Below are 20505 nucleotides of genomic sequence, written 5' to 3'. Positions count from 1 at the left end.
GTTGCATGGGAAGTGAGGTCTATTACGGTGCCTATAACCCCTTTGAAGTGGCAACTATAAATTTATGTTCTGTAAATTACAATGTAAAGTTAACAGCGCGCTCTTTCTTCCGTTAAAAAGTACAGTATTGCTGACCTGGTACGTACATACATACATACATACATACATACTCACACACACACACTCCAAAAATACAGGAATTTCAGTTCACCGCAGAAAAATATGAAGGAAGTCGTAAGACTCAAGAATCAAATGGCCTCATAATGGATGAGATTTCTTGGGAAAAGAGTTCTCATCGATAATGACGATGGATATGAAGACGGGAAACCATAATTCAGTTTTCCGAAAGGCAATGGAGTAATAAACTAACTTCTCTTTAAGAAGAATCACGAATTCTTTCATTAGATATTATTCGTTATTATTCGTTGTGATTAATGAACACCCCCCCCCCCCCACCCCCATTTTTTTTTCTTTTATCAAAATCAGGACTGACATACAAAATGACAAAGTCACCCATAAAAAAAACGAGAGATCGCGCTTCCATAACAGAAAATGGAACGAGACATAAACTATGAAGGGTAACTCACCTATTAAGATCGACAGCTCCATTTCCCGTGTCGAGGACAAGCCTGGGATGGCCCTCGTATATCTCCACGGCGATAAAGTCAGATCTGCCAAAGCAGGAATAATGGAACGGAAGGTCACACGGTGATATACAAGGCATTGAGTTGAGCTGGGCTTGATATCCATAAGACAATTACGGTACTCTCATGAAATATTACAGGATTTTTTTGAGACTTACTTTTATACAAAATTTTTAATTAGGATCATTCATGGTGTGTCCAACTATTTTACGTTAATATCTTGTTGTAAAGATTTTTAGCTTACAATTTTCTTTGTTTTTTTATCAAGAAATAAAAATGGACACCCACTCTAATTTGGTGTTTTTGAAGAGATTAACTTTTAGCCTTTTTGCTTTAAAAAAAAGTATCAACAAAAACATTGTTCCAAACGTAGAATCTACACTTTACTTCCTGTGTAACTTACCTTGACGGCGGTCCGGTATTATACATAACAAGAGCATTCTGAGACTGGGTCTTGATCTCCAACGAGATCGATCCCCCGGTCCTCGGGTAAGAGTCTTGGAAAGCGACGTACGCCCCGGGGCGTATGAAACTGACGGGGACGTCGGGGGGCGCGTCGAATTCTTCGGAGCAGTCCCACTCGACGCCGTAGACATCAGCCGATTTGGGGTCGTCTTGTACCTCCTGAAGGACGTTTATGCCGTTGTACATGACCTGGAAGTTGTTAGGGGAAGAGGTGTATGACTGGCTTCATTAGAAAGTGCTATTCTTTCGGTGCACTGATTATGCATTAACTGGAAGAGTGATTCAAACAACCCTTAAATAATAATCTTTACTTATTTAAAATCAATAGTTATCCTTAAATTTTCAATAAACAGATTTGGCTTGTAACCGTCAATCCCCCCAAAATAAATTATGCGGACGATTTATTTGTTATGTAACCTTTCAGGCATTTTCGTTGCAAAGGTTAAGTACTTATTTATTATTATGTATTATTATTATTGAACTAAGGAACCTCCGTAACGAGGGTATAATATTGACAATTAAAAGCCACAGTAGTTAAAAATATATTTTTTGTACATAACCTGGAAGTTGTTAGGAGGAGAGGTGTATGACTGGCTTCATTAGAAATAATCATTATTTATTTCAAATCAATAGTTATCATTTTTTTATCATGTTATCTTATGTATCTAGACTATATTTGTATATTCCATGTATATGGCCCTGAGCTGAAAATAAAAATTATTATTATCATCATTATTATTATTAAGTTGTCAATAAACGTATTCCTTAAGTTGTCAATATACAGATTTTGCTCACAACTGTCAATCCCCAGAAAATAATGCGGACGATTTATTTGTTATGTAACCTTTCAGGCATTTTCGTTGCAAAGGTTAAGCACATTATTATTATTATTATTATTATTATTATTGGGGGCACAGTTTTCCGTGTCGAAAATGATGACAATGATTGCATGTCTTCACAATAATATAGCATGTGAAAGTTGATGGTCTTCCATAAATTTGAAATTGCTTTCGAACCTTGTGCTAGGTTCATCCTTGACTGAGGATGAAAGTACCACAAGGTTCGAAAACTATTATAATTATTTATTAAAGACCATCAACCCTCACATGCTATATTATTGTGGACTTACAACCATTATTATTATTATTATTATTATTAGTTTTATTGTATTATTATTATTATCATTATTATTTTTATTATTATTATTATTGCACCAGAGGAGGATGGGTGTTTCAAACAGTCTTAAATACTATTGTTGGCTAACTGTAATCGACAGTAAACCGCTATTTTTAACAGAACAGATTTCCCTTATACATGTCAAAAAAAAAAAAAATAAAAAAAAAAAGCTGGCATTTTAGTTCTTATGTAACTTTGGCGATTCAGCTGTTATGTAACCTTTCTGGTCGTCTGTCTGTCTGTCAGTCTATTATGAGGTTTCCGGAAATCTTAACGACTCGGAATAATCACGAGAGTAAACAGAGGCTCTCAAGAAATTTGACCCCAGATGAAAAGTAAACAGACACAGAGCTGTCTAGTATCCACAGCACTCCGTAAATTTTAAGACTTCCAAGTAGTTCTTTTCGAGTTTACGAACATAAACTTAACGAAGATAGTTTGAAATTAATGTAGATTTTGTAGCAATAAAATCTGGCCTTTTAAATTTATTATGCATTGAACCACCAACGTCATCTCTCTGTTTAAAAATGAGTATCGTCAAAGATTTCCAAGTAGTTCTTCTCGATTTTATGAACATGAACTTAACAAAGGTAGTTTGAAATTAAAGTAGATTTTATAGCAATGAAATCTGGCCTTTTAAGTTTCTTGTGCATTGAACCACCAACGTCATCTCTCTGTTTAAAATTGAGTATCGTCATTTGTGTGTATGTGTGTGCGTGTGTGTGTGCGTTCGCGTGTGAGCGGAGGAGGATGAAAAATACGCTTGCATATCTGACAGAAGGGAAAACATGAACTTCCATGTTGGTCGACAGCTGAAATAAAAGAAAAAGTCAATATGTAAAATCTACGTAAAACAGATCACATGTTGTCGTGGACCGGACGATATCCGCTGCGGAAATCATTTTTATATTTTATTTTTTTTCTTCTATTTTTATTCTGGCTTTGGGAAATCTACATGTAAGGTTTCATCATGATTCACTCTTCAAAAAGACTGCTTCAAAGGCGTTTCCACTAAACCTATTTCTTTTTTCCTGTCTCTCACCGCAACGTATTTCCGGTGATACACAGCTGGGCATTAAGTTTACCACAAATATAAAGGGTCGTTTCAGTTGCCTTGTAATATTAAATGCACGTAGCACGACACACGGGCGTACACTGGCGCACGTATAGTTTTAACAACGTAAGGAAAATATTTCGATATGGATAATTTATAGTCACAAGATGATGTGGTATAGCATGGAGGTGGGGAATGTGAATTATAAACCCATTATTTGTTAGATGAAGTGGTAGAATGTTATACATATATATATATATATATATATATATATATATATATATATATATATATATATATATACATATACTAAATAATGTTAAAAAGATTCAATTCGTGACTGCCTCAAATATTCGAGAAAAGGAACGGAACTTGCCCATGATGTTATAAATGAATTCATTAAGTGGGAATACTTTGGTATTAGGCACGCACATATATACGAAGAATTAGGAACGTAGATGTCGATAGCGAGATTTCAGATATTAAACACGAAGTGCAAAAACTTGAGCTCTGTGGTTAGCTGAAGAACTAGGAATATACTTAGGTATATTTTCAGAATCCCATATTAAACATTCAGTAGATTTCATAGACAAAGTTAAGAAAAAGAATATAAAGGGACACATGGTAGGTTTTGATGTAGTAGCATTATTCACCAATGTCCCCTTAGATAAAGTATTAGAATTCCTTCAGACTAAACATAATGAGGGTATTTTCAATCCAAACATCGAAATAGGTGTCTTACCTTGAGTTGATTAAATTGTGTGTCAGTGTACTTATTTCACGTTTGTGAGGACAACTTTACAAACAGAAATATGGAGTAGCTATGGGGTCCATCATTATCACCTATACTCGCTAACATCTATATGGAATATTTCGAAACTAATCTAGTTCCTAATGTGAATGTCCCTAACTTAAAACTGCAAGGATGGTGGAGATACGTGGATGATATTTTTTGCTGTTCTGCAAGGGGATGGAAATAAAATAGAAACTTTCTAGATGAGCTCAATAAGTTTGATAACAATATCCAGTTCACTTTAGAGAAAAGTAACAATAATAAACTGCCCTTTTTAGACATACTCATAGAAAGAAAAGAAACAGGATATGAATTCAGCACATAATAGAAAAGCCCACACATACAAACTCATATATTCATTTCTTCTCTTTTCATAGTCATGATATAAAATAGGGGTTCTAACAGGTTTATTTCTTAGGGCAATGAGAACGTGTGACCCTTGCAAGATAGAGCAAGAAATAAATTACATCGATAAAAGCTTCGATGCATTAGCATACCCGGAATGGTTCAGAAAAGGGCACTCAACAAAGCTAGAAAAATATTTTACAGAGCGAATGTAGAGAGTACATGGAATAAAGAAAACAAGAAAATAGTTGCCCTCCCTTTTATGCCTAAAATGAAACAAATCACTTCAAAAATGAAAGAAAGTCAATATAAATTCGTATATACCTTTGATAATACCTTAAAAAACAAAGTATGTAAAAATAAATTGGAAGGAGAAGACAGTAATACAGATGATGTAGCGGGGGTATACATAATCAATTGCAATAATTGTGGAGACGAGATATGTGGGGGAATCAGGTAGGGGAATAAGGACTAGAGTCCAAGAACATAGAAGGGCAGTAGAGCTTAACTCTCAGGGGAGTGCTATAGCTAGACATTGTTGGGAAAATGACCATAGGATGGATTTCAAAAACAGTAGGCTTATATACAAAAGCAACAAAATTAGTCACAGGAGGGTAGTAGAGGGTGCACTTATCAGAGAGATTAAAGTAATTGAAGGAAACAAAGGTTTTACCTCAGAAGATCCCATAAGCCGAGCTTTGATATTAAAAGAAGCTAAGATTGACCCTGCTGACCTGGAGATTAGGTTTCCTGCCCAACAGACTTTCGGTGACCACACCCTTACCACAAGGGTGAATCCCATTGACCATCAGCTCAGGATATCAGAGCGACAAGAGGGGATTGGCAACTCTCAAGAAAACCAGAACAGCCATCGCATAAATGACAGCACAACGAGAAGAAGTTCCAGAAGACTGCTGGGCCTTGACCCAGGCTAACATCCCAAACATCTCTTGAGAATGGGCCACAGAAGGGCCTGAAAGTACTCGAGTGTGGAGTAAAACTAAATGTAAATACTTAGAAGTAAACAAGTTACAAATTGAATTTGTGGGTTTCTTTTTCAATCTTCAGAAGAAAACTGAAAGAAGTTTTTGTTTGGTTAATAATAATAATAATAATAATAATATGTGCGATACATATTTTCCACACCAACGCGTTCAAAAAGGGCAAACCTTTTATACTCAGCAGAATTAGTATAAAAGTTTTTTTTTAAAGAACTTTGATACTTCGTGGAATTTATATATATTGAAAAATTCTTTACGTCCACTACAAAACTGCGAGAGATACTGAGGGAAATAATCAACTTTCCTAATGACCACATTTGCTTCGGATAAAATGTAAACTCAGTCGCACAGTAGGATTCCATTATATTTAATTAGCGTGTGATGCAAATAACATCTGTTCAACATTATATATATATATATATATATATATATATATATATATATATATATATATATAACACCTGTTCAACATTATATCTATATTGTCTATATATATATATATATATATTAAATATATATAAAGAGATATAATGCTGAACAGGTGTTATTTGCATCACACGCTAATTAAATATAATGGAATCCTACAGTACGACTGAGTTTACATTTTATCCGAAGCAAATGTGGTCATTAGGAAAGTTGATTATTTCCTCAGTATCTCTCGCAGTTTTGTAGTGGACGGTAAGAATTTTTCAATATATATAAATTCCACGAAGTATCAAAGTTCTTTAAAAAAAAAAAAAAAAAAAAAAAAAAAAAAATACTATTTCTGCTGAGTGTAAAAGATTTGCTCTTTTTGAACGCGCTGGTTTGGAAAATATGACACGCAAGCTTTTTATTTCTCTCGCTCTCCTCCTCTCTCTCTCTCTCTCGCATCCTCTCTCTCTCTCGGCTCTCTCTCTCTCTCTCTCTCAATCTGAAACCTGCTAAGGTAATTTGTTGAACAAATTCGCGAAAATAGAAAAAAAAAAACACACAAAAAGGAAAAGTGAAACTGCTCAAGAAATTGGATGACCGGATTTGAAAAAAAAAGAGAGAGAGGAAAAAATTACAAAGGTAAAACTTACCTGATCTAAACAGCCACGATAGTTATCAAGAAAGGCCCAAAAAAACCTCGGTGAAGTCTCCCATTCCTCCCAGGAAGACTCCATAGTGAATGTTCAGCTCCATGGAACCTTCCAGGTAGGGAAAGCCTGTGGGAGAAATAAAAAATATAAATAAATAAATACCTCATTTAATCACTAAGAGCAAACTGAATATAATAGATAAATAGATCTTTAAGAGTATGGCAATTAGCAAAGAGAGCTACCTCCTCCTCCCTTCCTCCTCCTCCTCCTCCTCCTATATATAATAGATAAAATAGATCTTTAAGAGTATGGCAAGTTAGCAAAGAGCACCTCCTCCTCCTCCTCCTCCTCCTCCTCCTCTCCAATGATACGGAAAGTTCAAAAGTGGAGATTCTTTCTTTCCAAGTTTTCCAGAGGCCAGACTGCCGCCATCTTCAAAGCTTCTGGAAGCCCTGGAAATTAAGAATGTCCTCTTCTGAACCTTCCGGATCACTGAGGTTCTCTCTATGGAAGCAATAACTTTTTACACGGTGAATTTGCGTCGGTTGAAGCGTGTATATAAACATACATATACATGTAACTATTATATATATACATATATATATTATAAACACACACATAACATATATATATATATATATATATATATATATACTATATATATATATATATATATATATATAGTATATATAACACACTACATACATAATATATATATATATTAATATATATATATAATATATATATATATATATATATATAATATATATATGAATAATGGTTTGCTAATAATAATATTTTTTCGCTATAAAATAAAGTATATATTTAAATACATACATACGTACATAGGCACTGCATATACATAAGCATTTATCTGCGAACTATCCTGAGTATATTTGTATGTTTACGTATATTTTCACGCTGTAAAGTATATATACACATCCACATATACATATACACTGTGTATGCATACGCAGGTACGCGCGAACTATCCCGAGTATATTTACGGGTATTCACAGCGTCAGCAGCACAGGAAATAAAACTGCGCCAGGAAAAAAAAAAAAGTTGGAAGACGCTAAAAGCAATGAAACCTGGAAACGCCAGGGGGCGCCCCGACCATTCCAGCATTCCAGCCCCATAAAGCCGGGCTTCCAGAGAGGAGTAACAATCAAAACTCCGGAGGCATTAATGCCGTAATGACCAACTCTACTACTCCTCTATAGGAGAAGAGATAAAGGCAACTCCGTGAGGTCGCAATGGGTCCTTGCACTAGACTCAACCACTGGCTAATAGCCTCTTTGGGGGGGTACCACAAAAGGGGTATTGGTTCCTAAATTTCTCGTTATTGGCTCGCATAGAGGGAATGCTTTTACTACGGCTGTGTTGGTTGAGGGGGGGAGGGGAAGCAGGGGGTTGACAACTACTACATTTTCCCTTGACGGCCAACATTTGAGAGGGACGTTTCTAAAAATGTTGCAATTTTTCCCCTTTTGGGAATAGAAATTTTCAACTGTAAGGTCTGTGCTTCCTGATGCTTAGCTCATCACCGTTGGCCATTTGACAGAAGCTGTTTTTGAATAATCTATTGGACGTTTTTTATTTCTAAGTCATAATTCTTAACCGTTGGCCATTCGACAGAAGCTGTTTTTGAATAATCTATTAGAAGTTTTTAATTTACAAGTTATGATTCTTAACCATATTTTCACCAAGTCTAAAAGTCTGTTTCTATAACAGTTAATCATTAGGCAACAATGCGTTTTTTCAGTAATTTATGTTATCCGTAAAATGAAAATAATTCTAAATTTTCTCCAAGACAATAAGTCTGTTGGGAACCCTCTTCACCATGTAACAATCTTACATTTAATTCAAATATCCTTTGTTTGTCATATATACAGAATTAAATATAGCTTCCTACACGAAAATGGAACCAGTGCAACAGTGATACATAAACGTTTACAGAAAAAAAAACTATTTTTTCAAACAAAGGTGCATAAACGTTTACGGAAAAAAAATATTTCAAACAAATAAAAGTTTACGGATCAAACGTATAAACGAAAAAAAACGATTCACAAAGGTGCATAAACGTTTACGGAAAAAAACCTATTTCAAACAAAGGTGCATAAACGTTTACGGAAAAAACCTATTTCAAACAAAGGTGCATAAACGTTTACGGAAAAAACCCTATTTCAAACAAAGGTGCATAAACGTTTACGGAAAAAAAATATTTCAAACAAAGGTGCATAAACGGTTTACGGAAAAAAAACTATTTCAAACAAAGGTGCTAGTTTACGGAAAAAAAAAACACCTATTTCAAACAAAGGGTGCATAAACGGTACGGAATAAAACCTATTTCAAACAAAGGTGCATACATAAACGTTTACGGGAAAAAACCTATTTCAAAAAAGGGCAATAAAACGTTTACGGAAAAAAAAAAAAAAAAAACTATTTCAAACAAAGGTGCACTAAAACGTTTACGGAAAAAAAAAAAACCTTATTTCGAACAAAGGTGCATAAAAACGTTTACGGAAAAGAAAAAAACCTATTTCAAACAAAGGGCATAAAAGGTTTTACAGGAAAAAAAACTATTCAACACAAAGGGCATATTCAAGTTTACGGAAAAAAAACCTATTTCAAACAAAGGTGCATAAATGTTTACGGAAAAAAACCTATTTCAAACAAAGGTGCATAAACATTTACGGAAAAAACCTATTTCAAACAAAGGGCATAAACGTTAATGGAAAAAACTATTTCAAACAAAGGTGCATAAACGTTTACGGGGAAAACCTATTTCAAACAAAGGTGCATAAACGTTTACGGAAAAAACCCTATTTCAAGCAAAGGTGCATAAACGTTTGCGGGAAAAAAACCTATTTCAAACAAAGGTGCATAAACGTTTACGGAAAAAAACTATTTCAAACAAAGGTGCATAAACGTTTACGGGAAAAAACCTATTTCAAACAAAGGTGCATAAACGTTTACGGGAAAAAACCAATTTCAATAAACTTTCGAAACACAAGGACCCGAACCAATCATCCACCCACCCGAAGCGCCCCTCCCCCCCAAAAAAAAAAACTTGACCCCATGCCCTTCCAAATAAATCCTCCCCCGAGTCATTATGCAGGAAATCCAGGTGGCTCCCCAAATGAGAGAAGGGTTGGAAGTGGACTCCTCGGACAGGGAATCGAAAAGCTTCCATCTCTCTCTAATCGTTATCCAATTCGACATCACACACAGTAGTTTGTCTTACGGCGAAGGCAGCACTATAATCGACGGTGGAGTTAATGATTAATATACATCAAAGGAATGGACACACATCCTCCACTTTCAGAGGCATTTACGAATACAAACAGAGAGGGAAAGGGACGAAGAGGAGGAGGTGGTACAGTCCTCAGTATAAATAGGATTCCGTTTGAAAAAAAAAAATGACGCCAATATGAAACATCCCCCGTTTACATGCACAAAGGCATCGCCGGAATATATATATAGAGAGAAAAGGAAAGAGAGAGAGAGAGAGAGAGAGAGAGAGAGAGAGAGACGGGTTGCATACATGTATAAATAAGCATGCTTAGGTGGAAAAAGGAGGGAGGCAATAATGTTTCATGGGATATTCATCGTACAATATTTGTCTTGGCCGTTCGCCTGATAGGGGGGGGGGGGGGGGGGGGGGGTGGGGGGGGGGGGGGGGGGGGGGGGACATTAACCCATTTTGAAGTTCTATCTAACCATAGATAGATACAAAGCGAAAGACTGATTATAATGTGTATAAAATAGGTATCACAGATGTTACATAACTATTTCCAAGCAATCTACATCAAGGTAAAGCTTTAAAAGTAATGCGCAGTCTTTCTAGAAATCATGAACGACCCCGAATATTTACAAAATACAAACGACCGTATTTGTATATATTAACTTGATCATTTACATTCAGTGGCCAAGTACACAGATTAGGAAATAGAAACTGCATCATTGGAGTCAACGTTAAGGGAATTCCCGTTGTAAGCTCAAATTTCTATGAAAACTTATGGAACAAGTATTTAAACATATGTTCCCAATAGAACCTCTAGGAATTTATATAAAACAATAAAATAAATTCATAAATACAACATTTCTTCGTCCTGCTAACCTCGAATTCTTTGCGATTTATAATCTTCATCCGGAAGAGCATAATTAGGAACTTATTTTTCTTTTTATTTTCATCAGATATGAGTCCTTCCTCTTCACGTTTGTTTGTTTTATGGTGTTTTTACGTTGCATGGAACCAGTGGTTATTCAGCAACGGGACCAACGGCTTTACGTGACTTCCGAACCACGTCGAGAGTGAACTTCTATCACCAGAAATACACATCTCTTACTCCTCAATGGAATGACCGAGAATCGAACCCGCGACCACCGAGGTGAGAAGCAAACACCAAACCAACCTCGCCACTGAGGCGCTTTCTCTCTCTTCACGTTTGCTCCTTAGCATAAGGGTATAATTATATCAGTTGTCAAAACTCATTTTTATTAAATATGCGCCTCTACTAAAAGGTGGAAATAGTTCTTAAACAGATAAAAATGTGTATATTAATACGACTCCTCTAATATATGCCGCCATATTTAAAAACAAAGACTTTTTGCATCTAAGTCACGTCCTTTGGATCTTCTTCAGTTTTTTTTTCATTACTAGGATGCTTTTTTCCTGTCTGGATGCTACTGACTAACCGGGATCTCTTTCCTTAAACTTACAAATCAATTCAATTAGATTTGCGCAGAGCTGCGTCTTGCTTTTCGAAGGAAAAAATCCATCGTCAAACGGTAATTTGTATGGCCATTCTCCCTTATGCATTTTTAACCAAAGAACTTCTACGACCACATTCAGTTCCTGTGCCTCTACAATAAGCAGGCACTATCCACTTTCCAGGAGAGCTGGAATTTCCAGCTGCCCAGTCCCCGAGGTCTTTCATTCCCGTTGATGACTGGAAGTTTAGTGGAGAGACGCTGAGACTGCAGTGTTACTTTAAAGTATCATGAACTGGAACCCACGGGTTTTCTGTCTTTTAATGTTGTTTGTGTGTGTGTGTGTGTGTGTGTGTGTGTGTGTACATCTGTGGATTCCTCTCTCTCGGTTACCCGCTAGTGTCTCTCCTTTACCGTTAGTTCCGTACATACTCATTTGTATTCATTTTTGCCAGACCTTGTACTGCAACGAAACACACGTATCGAGTTGTTACATATAAATGTCAGCACCTTCTCAGCAATATTAATATTCACGTTACAAAATAAAACATATATAGGGATGCTCCATTTAAATATTAACACCTTCACAATAATATTAATATTCATATTGCAAAATAATAGACATATAGGGATGTTCTGTTTGAATGTTGGCTTTGTTCAACAATTTTAATATTCATACTGCGATATACTAATACTCTTTTAGAGGTGCTACATTAAAAGTTAAAACTTTTTCCACAATTTTGATAGTCATCTATCTATCTATCTATCTATCTATCTATCTATCTATATCTATATATATATATATATGTATATATATATATATATCTATATATATATATATATATATATAAATAAGGCAATTTCTCTCTGTCTGTCTGTAAGTTTGCTATACACGTCCAGACTATGAAAACTAGGACTACCAAATTTTTACCATATACTCCCCTCCCCCAAGGAAGGTTTAAGTCAAAATCCGAAATTCGAGGACCGTTTCTAAGGGGGTCGTAACCCTTCTTTTTCATACCCTCTCATTTTTTACAACTTTCGAAGTTGACATCAACGCAGAAGTGTTTTTATAAGTACAAACACGCTCCCCACAATATAGGGGCCATAAACCCCCCCCCCCTCAGCAGTAAGGGGGGTGAAACTCCCACGGAGAATGGGGGCCTGATGTTTACCCACAATATTAGGGGGCAGGAGCCCTACGCCCTTTGGGAATTAGGGCCCAAAGGGTCAAAGATGGCCCTACTGCGTTCAAATCTGGTACCATGACTTAACAATAACGACTACAAACACATTTAACACCAATATCAGAGTTTAAGCATAGGCTGAGTTTTATCAAGGCACGTTTAAGGGAAGCCTTGCGATGAAAATCTTCCCCGAGCAACCTGCGCCTGCCGTCGGCCGGCGGTGCAGCCTGAGTCAGTCAGTGACGCAGTAGCATTGGCAGGGGGAAAGATGTATACGTCCAGGTCATTTAGAAGTGAATACGCATTCGTTAATACGTCCGAAGGACGAGTGCAGCTGCTAATATTACAATATAACAGACATAGGGATTTTAACTTTAAATGTGAGCTCCTTCTCAGCGATATTACCATCCACGTTCCTGAGCATCAAAACACCAAAACCATCGAACAACGACTCGACGACCTTATCAAGCCATAATTCTTCGCGGAAAGTGGATCGTAAATCAGACGACTACAACTGACACAGAGGACGAGATCATCCTGAATGCAAGAGTCGAGGGTAAATTCTGCCTCTAAATTCACCGGTTAATGTCCTATTAAAATGGAGCCTTCCCTTTTCATGAGATAATAATGAAGTTCATTATTCCCGTGATGTTCCAGATCTTTCACTGTACAGCCCTTTGCGCTCAGTGGTGGATAATGAACTTGCTTCATTATGATTCTGTCTGATTCTACAGACAGTCAACCGTGTTTTGGATTATAAACAATCTGATAAAACATACAATATTACCACTGCAGAAGCAAACCCACAGTTATGTGTAATATTATATGTACATATTTTTATAAATAAATCCAGTTCCTCGTTGGACGAGTGGATTTCGCGCTCGGCTACCAATCCGGTTGTCCGAAGTTCGATTCTCGGCTCGGCCAACGCGGAACCAGAGGAATTTAGTTTTGGTGATAGAAATTCATATCTCGATATAATGTGGTTCGGATCCCACAATAAACTGTAGGTCCCGTTGCTAGGTAACCAATTGGTTTCTAGCCACGTAATAATATTTAATCCTTCGGGCCAGCCCTAGGAGAGCTGTTAATCAGCTCAGTGGTCTGGTTAAACTAAGATATACTTAACTTAAAGATAAATACGTACAGAAAGCTTTAAGGAAACTGTTCGATTTATCTTTTCCATGGAACACTTTCCCCGAAAACTCTCTGTACAAATTTATTTTTAAATATATGTACATATAAATTAACTGGTTTTGTTCCACCATTTCAAGACTTATCCAACTATGAATTTTTTTTCTTAATATTTCCATTCCTAGATCCGTTCACAAAACGTTGGCATCAACATTGCTTCATATCATTTGCCATCTATAACTGTCTAAATTTGAAACCACACTCAACTTTTTGTTCTTATGGTGGCACTGTCTCTTTGGAATAAATATTCTTATGAAAGTTTAAGGAAAAACTGACCAAATATATATTTCATGCGGTGATTCGGGTCTAGAACTGAGCCCTCATTCACCAGAGAGAACTCAAAAGACATCTTTCGAAAGAATACCTGAGGAGGATAGTACATGTCCATCCAATTTCGTTGATTGGAGGGACCTAAGTCACAGGTATACGACGAGAATTTCTACAATGCATATTTAATGAGGTTACGAATATTTGATCGAGGACTGAAAAGGAAACGCAATAGGTAACACATTCTAAAGAGTTAACAAATACAGTTTAAGGGAACTGAAGAGTTGACAAATACAGTTTAAGGGAACTGAAGAGTTGACAAATACAGTTTAAGGGAACTGAAGAGTTAACAAATACAGTTTAAGGGATCTAAAGAGTTGACAAATACAGTTTAAGGGACCTAAAGAGTTGACAAATACAGTTTAAGGGAACTGAAGAGTTAACAAATACAGTTTAAGGGACCTAAAGAGTTAACAAATACAGTTTAAGGGAACTGAAGAGTTAACAAATACAGTTTAAGGGACCTAAAGAGTTGACAAATACAATTTAAGGGACATCAGTCAAGGTTTTAAGGTCAAAGCTATTAGTTTCTGGCGGTGATCGAGATAATATTATCTATAAAAAAGGGTAGGTACGCTACAATTATTGCAATTATCATTACTCTCATAATTAACAGTCACATTATGATTTTAATTTGCTGTGATGACCAATCTAGAAAATTAGGTGTATTTTGAAAGTAATTTGCTGCCACGTTTAAATGATAATAATGAAAATAACAACATAAAAAATTTTACCAATCACAGAAAAAATTTTGAAAAAAAAAAATGTTTGAGAGAAGTAAATATTGGAAAGTTGGAAAAAACAATTCTATTTTACATAAAGCATGGAAATTAAAGGTAGATTTACCTATTTAAGCGCAAAAAAGGGAAACATTAAGAGGACCAAAGCCCCCCCCCTTTATTTTTATCTGAAATTCTTTCCTTAGGAACCCATAAGGTAACCTCATACAATTACTCCAAAACAGAAGAACAAGCAAAAGAGCAATTACTGCAAGTCTTGATTTTTTAAGCTCTGTAACTTTGCACAAAAAAAAAAAAAATGGACGATCTAATATACGCTATCTCTCTCTCTCTCTCTCTCTCTCTCTCTCTCTCTCTCTCTCTCTCTCTCTCTCTCTACTTTGTGACAAAAGCCTGGGTGACGAATATTTCTAATATGTATATAGGGATTACCAAACAGATCACATATAAGCAAATGCTATAATCTCTCTCTCTCTCTCTCTCTCTCTCTCTCTCTCTCTCTCTCTCTCTCTCTGCAACAAAAGCCTTGGTGACGAACGTTTCAACGTATACAGGGATAAATAAAAAGTTCAAATATCAGTCAGTGCTATAATCTCTCTCTCTCTCTCTCTCTCTCTCTCTCTCTCTCTCTCTCTCTCTCTCTCTCTCTTCCCCTTCATACGCATCTGAGACAAAGATTACAATAAACTGAACTTTACAAATGAATATATTTTTTTTTTTTTAACCGAAGCCACTTTAGATCTCATTAGATTTTCTTTCTCAGAGACGAATGAATAAAAAATTAGGGGATCATCCTGATAGAGGCGATGATAGACCATAATTCCATTAAAAAGATTCTTCGGGGATAAGTTTAATGCGCTCCGCGGGGTGGGGGGGGCTGTCACTGGGGCCTCTCTGAGTTACGGAAAATATAATAATAAAATAATAGTTTCCGAGACGCACTGTAACTGGGATCGCTTTTATTTACGGAAAATATAAAATATTCGTTTCCGTGACGCACTGTAGGTTGTAGTAGATATAAAATTAGTTATACACTATTTGAAAAAATTTCAATGCGTCTTCCACGGTACTTGAACGGTTGTAAACATTATTGGATTCATAATTCTAAAGAACAGTTTATCTGAGATAAAATTAACTTTATCTATAATATTTAAATTGAAAAAAAAAAAAATACTACGAATTTTACTTTCAATGGGACAGTTATATTCATCAACTAATTTATATTTAACAACAGCGTGATGATTCGTGCAAATGATAAAAATTGAAGTTCTGAAAAATCTAGGTATATAAATCACTACTACTTCGCAAAAATTTAAAAACATTCAGTTGACCGTGTTACAAAAAGATTTTCTAAATGCTTAATTAACACTGCTGAAAAGCAGATTATATAGACTATAGAATATTATAGACTTTATGTGCCTACTCTAGACTTCTAGACCACAAATTATAGAGTATTATAGACTACAATCTCAACAACTTCTATAATTTTCGTTTTTTCATAATTAAGATATCAAACTTTACGTTGATGAACAATCTGTTCAGAAATATCTTAATATATTCCAACATTTCATACTCATTTACTCTACCTCATAGTCTTCCATATTTTTACTACCAGCAAAAAAGGAAATGGCTGATTGACTGATTTGTTTACAAGCTCTGTCGTCGCAGCGTCATCCACATACAAAAAAAGATAAAAAATATTGGGCTATAAATAATTCGAATAAGAGAGAAAAATACTGATAAAAAATTGGGAGAATCATTCATTCAATCCATTCCTACTTCGTACATATTTTCATTTCTTGAATCAATAAAATGTTACTGTATAGAGGATGCTGGCGATAGGAATTAATGATGATCATTCGTGAAAGAACCAGCCAAATTCGCATATGACATCAAGTCCTGGAGTGGAGTTAATATTGTTTTCATCTACGTATTTCGTCAGAAAACGGCTTCTCGATATATAATATGCATGTACTATGTATGTATATGCATATATATATATATATTATATATATAAATATATATATATTATATATATATATATGCATATACATACATAGTACATGCATATTATATATCGAAAGCCGTTTTCTGACGAAATACGTAGATGAAAAGAATATCAACTCTGCTCCAGGACTTGATGTCAAATGCAAATCTGGCTGGTTCTTTCACGAATGATCATTATTAATTCCTATCGCCAGCATCCTCTATACAGTAACATTTTATTGATTCAAGAAATGAAAATATGTACGAAGCAGGTATGGATTGAATGAATGATTCTCCCAATTTTTTATCAGTATTTTTCTCTCTTATTCGAATTATTTATAGCCCAATATTTTTTATCTTTTTTTGTATGTGGATGACGCTGCGACGACAGAGCTTGTAAACAAATCAGTCAATCAGCCATTTCCTTTTTTGCTGGGAGCCAAGACTGTATTTTCATGTGTTCAAAAACATTGATTGATGAATAGATATAGTTGACTCACATAAGTTTACTGGTGATTACCACAGGTGGTGGTAAAAATATTTAAGGCATGAGGTAGAGTAAGTGAGTACGAAATGTTGGAACATATTAAGGTATTTCTGAACAGATTATTCATCAGTTTAAAGTTTGATATCCTAATTATGACAAAATGAAAAATATGGAAGTTGTTGAGATTGTGGTCTATAATACTCTAGAATTTGTGGTCTATACGTGTAGAGTAGGCACATAAAGTCTATAATATTCTAGTCTATATAATCTGCTTTTCAGCAGTGTTAATTAGCATTTAGAAAATCTTTCTGTAACACGGTCAACTGAATGTTTGAAATTTTTGCGAAGTAGTAGTGATTTATATACCTAGATTTTTCAGAACTTCAGTTTTTATCATTTGCACGAATCATTACCCTGTCAATAAATATAAATTAGTTGTGAATGAATATATATATATATATATATATATATATATATATATATATATATATATATACGAAGCATATATATATATATATATATATATATATATATTGATATATATATATAATATATATATATATATATATATCAATGATTTAGTACGGTGCAAATGAAGAGGTAGGAGAAACAACCAGAGGAGAGCTGAGGAAACTCAAGTCGTTTCCATCCGACGGTCGATCTGTCACTGCCAACTCGTATGGCACCGTGCCACTTACTGCCATCTCGTTTCGTCTGTTAGTTTTAGATAACGTAAATATTTGTGAAATATACCGTGTTTTTCGGTTTAGAGACCAGATTAAAACTGATGTATTATTCTATTCTCGCTGAAATGACGTAGACGATATCTTTTTTCGATTCTTTAAAAGCAGCAAAGAAGGCGAATGTTTTAATATTTTTTTTCTTCTTTTTTTAAGCAATATTAGTTTCGGGCAAATATATGAATATCATTATTACCAAGGTCATTAAGGCTTGACGTCACTAGATGAAGTTGACTTTTTTTGTTATGCATAAAAAATACAGAAGTGGTCTGGCGCTAAATTAAAGATACAAAATAAAAAAATCAAATGACATTGCTAGCATAAAAAACTACAGAACTGGTCTGGCGCTAGATGAAAGATACATAAAAAAATCAAATGACGTTGCTAGCATAAAAAACTAGAGAACTGGTTTGGCGCTAAAAAAAATCAAATGACATCGCTAGAGAAGAAAGATACGTTACAGAAACTGCAGCAAGACCTAACAAATATTGCCACTAGTAAGGGGTTGCGTTACGAGAACTATGGCATTAACTGCCAAAAGTAAACACGCCACATTACAAGAGGATAATTAGCATGAAAGACACCACCAGAGGTTCGAGGAGAGAGAGAGAGAGAGAAAAAGTCACAAGAAAAACATAAAAACAAACACCTGGCCAAATTCACTGTGACATCTATACTACGCGCCGGTAAAAATGACTGCGTCTCTACGAAAATGTATATCTAAGAGGTCCGATGGAATTCTGATGTCAACCCTCTGCCCCCCTCCCCCGCTTCGCTTCTGAAACTTATTCTGGAAAAATATATTTACCAGTATGTAACATTCGCCCCCCCCCACCACCCCCACACCCTTCTTAGAAAACCTTCAGCACAAATAAAGGAGGGTGTGTGCATTATTTTCTTCATATGAATATGGACAAATGCATAAATTTTCTTTATATGAATATGGTTATATAGAAAATTTTCTTCAGATAAATGCGCATTTTATAAAGGTGGGTGTATGCATTATCTTCTTCAAATTAATAAGGGCATGTGCATTTTTTCCTTCATATGAATATGAATATATGGACAAGTTTCTTCAAATGAATGAGTATATTTGCATAAGTTTTTTCCCAAAAGATCAATCAATATTATTATGAAAATGAGAGTAGTAGATAATGTCAATACCGTGATGATAACTTTAAACTGGATGTGCACTTGCATTATTATTATTATTATTATTATTATAACTGTTTCAACGGCATTCAACTTATATAGAATCATCTCAATTATGTATTAATTCTATGCTACTGCCCTCTGAGAATGCCTCCTTCCTTATTATTATTATTATTATTATTATTATTATTATTATTATTATTATTATTATTATTATATTATTATTATTATTATCATCATAAATCGGTAGTGACCCTTCATTTAAGCATATTTTATTGAACCTGATTGCTGTTACCATGACGTTCAGTTTAAAATAATCTTTTCCTGTTTTTATAATGGCGTCCATTTCTTCTTTAACGTTCCAAAAGAAGAAAAGGACACCCATCAGAAGAACAGAGAAAGGGTATTTTAAACTGAATTTTAAACTGAACTGTGTTGTAGCAGCAATCAGATTCAATGAAATATTATTATTATTATTATTATTATTATTATTATTATTATTATTTTATAAAAATAATAGCTATTTCAACCGCGTTTATTTTTTATACAAGTTTCTCTATTCTTCTCATTACAGACTTTTCTTCGGTACTCAAGTTGCTATTAAAACGCCAAAACGGGGGGATTCATGTAAAAAAAAACGTGGTATTTATCAAATTGAATATATTATTCAAAATGCAGTACAAATTGCATCTGAAGCCTAATCGACAAAAGATACTAAATAAGAAGAATATAAAGAAAATTCTATACAAAATAAACGCCGCTGTATTTGCCATTTTTTTAAATAAAACCTGTATCAATGAAGGCTTTCTTCCAGCATATATTATTATTATTATTATTATTATTATTGTTGCTGTTGTTGTTGTTGCTGTCCAATAGAGTCTCCAGAGAAGGATTAAAATGCCTAAGACAATTTAACGCGAGAAGGAATTTTTTTAAAATTTAAATTATGAAGTAATCCTCCTGTGTTCTTGTGACCCACATTCCACTCACAAATAAAAAAAAATGGGCCATTAATCTCACGGCAACTCATTATTTGCCCACCCATGAACCAACCCTCATTATTCCTGAGAGGTCGTCTGAGCTAAAAGTGCTTCAAGAGAAGAAAATGTAAATTCTAAAAAAAAAAAAAAATGCAGACTTCCTGGGAAAGCATTCAACTAAAGAATAAAGAATATAGAATTTAGGCCAAAAGCCAAGCGATGGGGACCATGAGGCCTTTCAACTAACAGAGGTGTAAATCAACCAAGGGGATCAACACATTGGAGAAGGAAGCATAACTCATAACAGCTTTGGTCAAGTTAAATGGCTTGAAATATACCTGGTTGCTTGGCGTGAATGCAGACACACCAGCAAATGCTTATTCCATAATAATTGATTAGTGGAATAAGCAAACTCAAAATACAGTAAAAGACGCAAATATCGGACATAAAGTTC

The 20505-nt window shown here is 34.9% G+C and overlaps 1 protein-coding gene across 1 annotated transcript in view; it reads right to left on the bottom strand.

Annotated features, from left to right (window-relative positions):
* The window catches only part of LOC135216639 (chondroitin sulfate proteoglycan 4-like), a 413166-nt gene that overhangs the window by 73363 nt on the left and 319298 nt on the right, over positions 1–20505 (bottom strand). The window contains 6 exon segments of the mRNA XM_064252023.1: positions 588–671; positions 1048–1298; positions 6543–6575; positions 6577–6668; positions 12851–12953; positions 17794–17893. Coding sequence (XP_064108093.1) covers positions 588–671; positions 1048–1298; positions 6543–6575; positions 6577–6668; positions 12851–12953; positions 17794–17893 — 663 coding nt within the window.

This window comes from Macrobrachium nipponense, chromosome 6, assembly GCF_015104395.2.
Source record: "Macrobrachium nipponense isolate FS-2020 chromosome 6, ASM1510439v2, whole genome shotgun sequence".
NCBI classification, from domain to species: domain Eukaryota; kingdom Metazoa; phylum Arthropoda; class Malacostraca; order Decapoda; family Palaemonidae; genus Macrobrachium; species Macrobrachium nipponense.
Note: the sequence above shows the minus strand (reverse complement) of the source record. Positions and strands in the feature narration are given on the sequence as shown.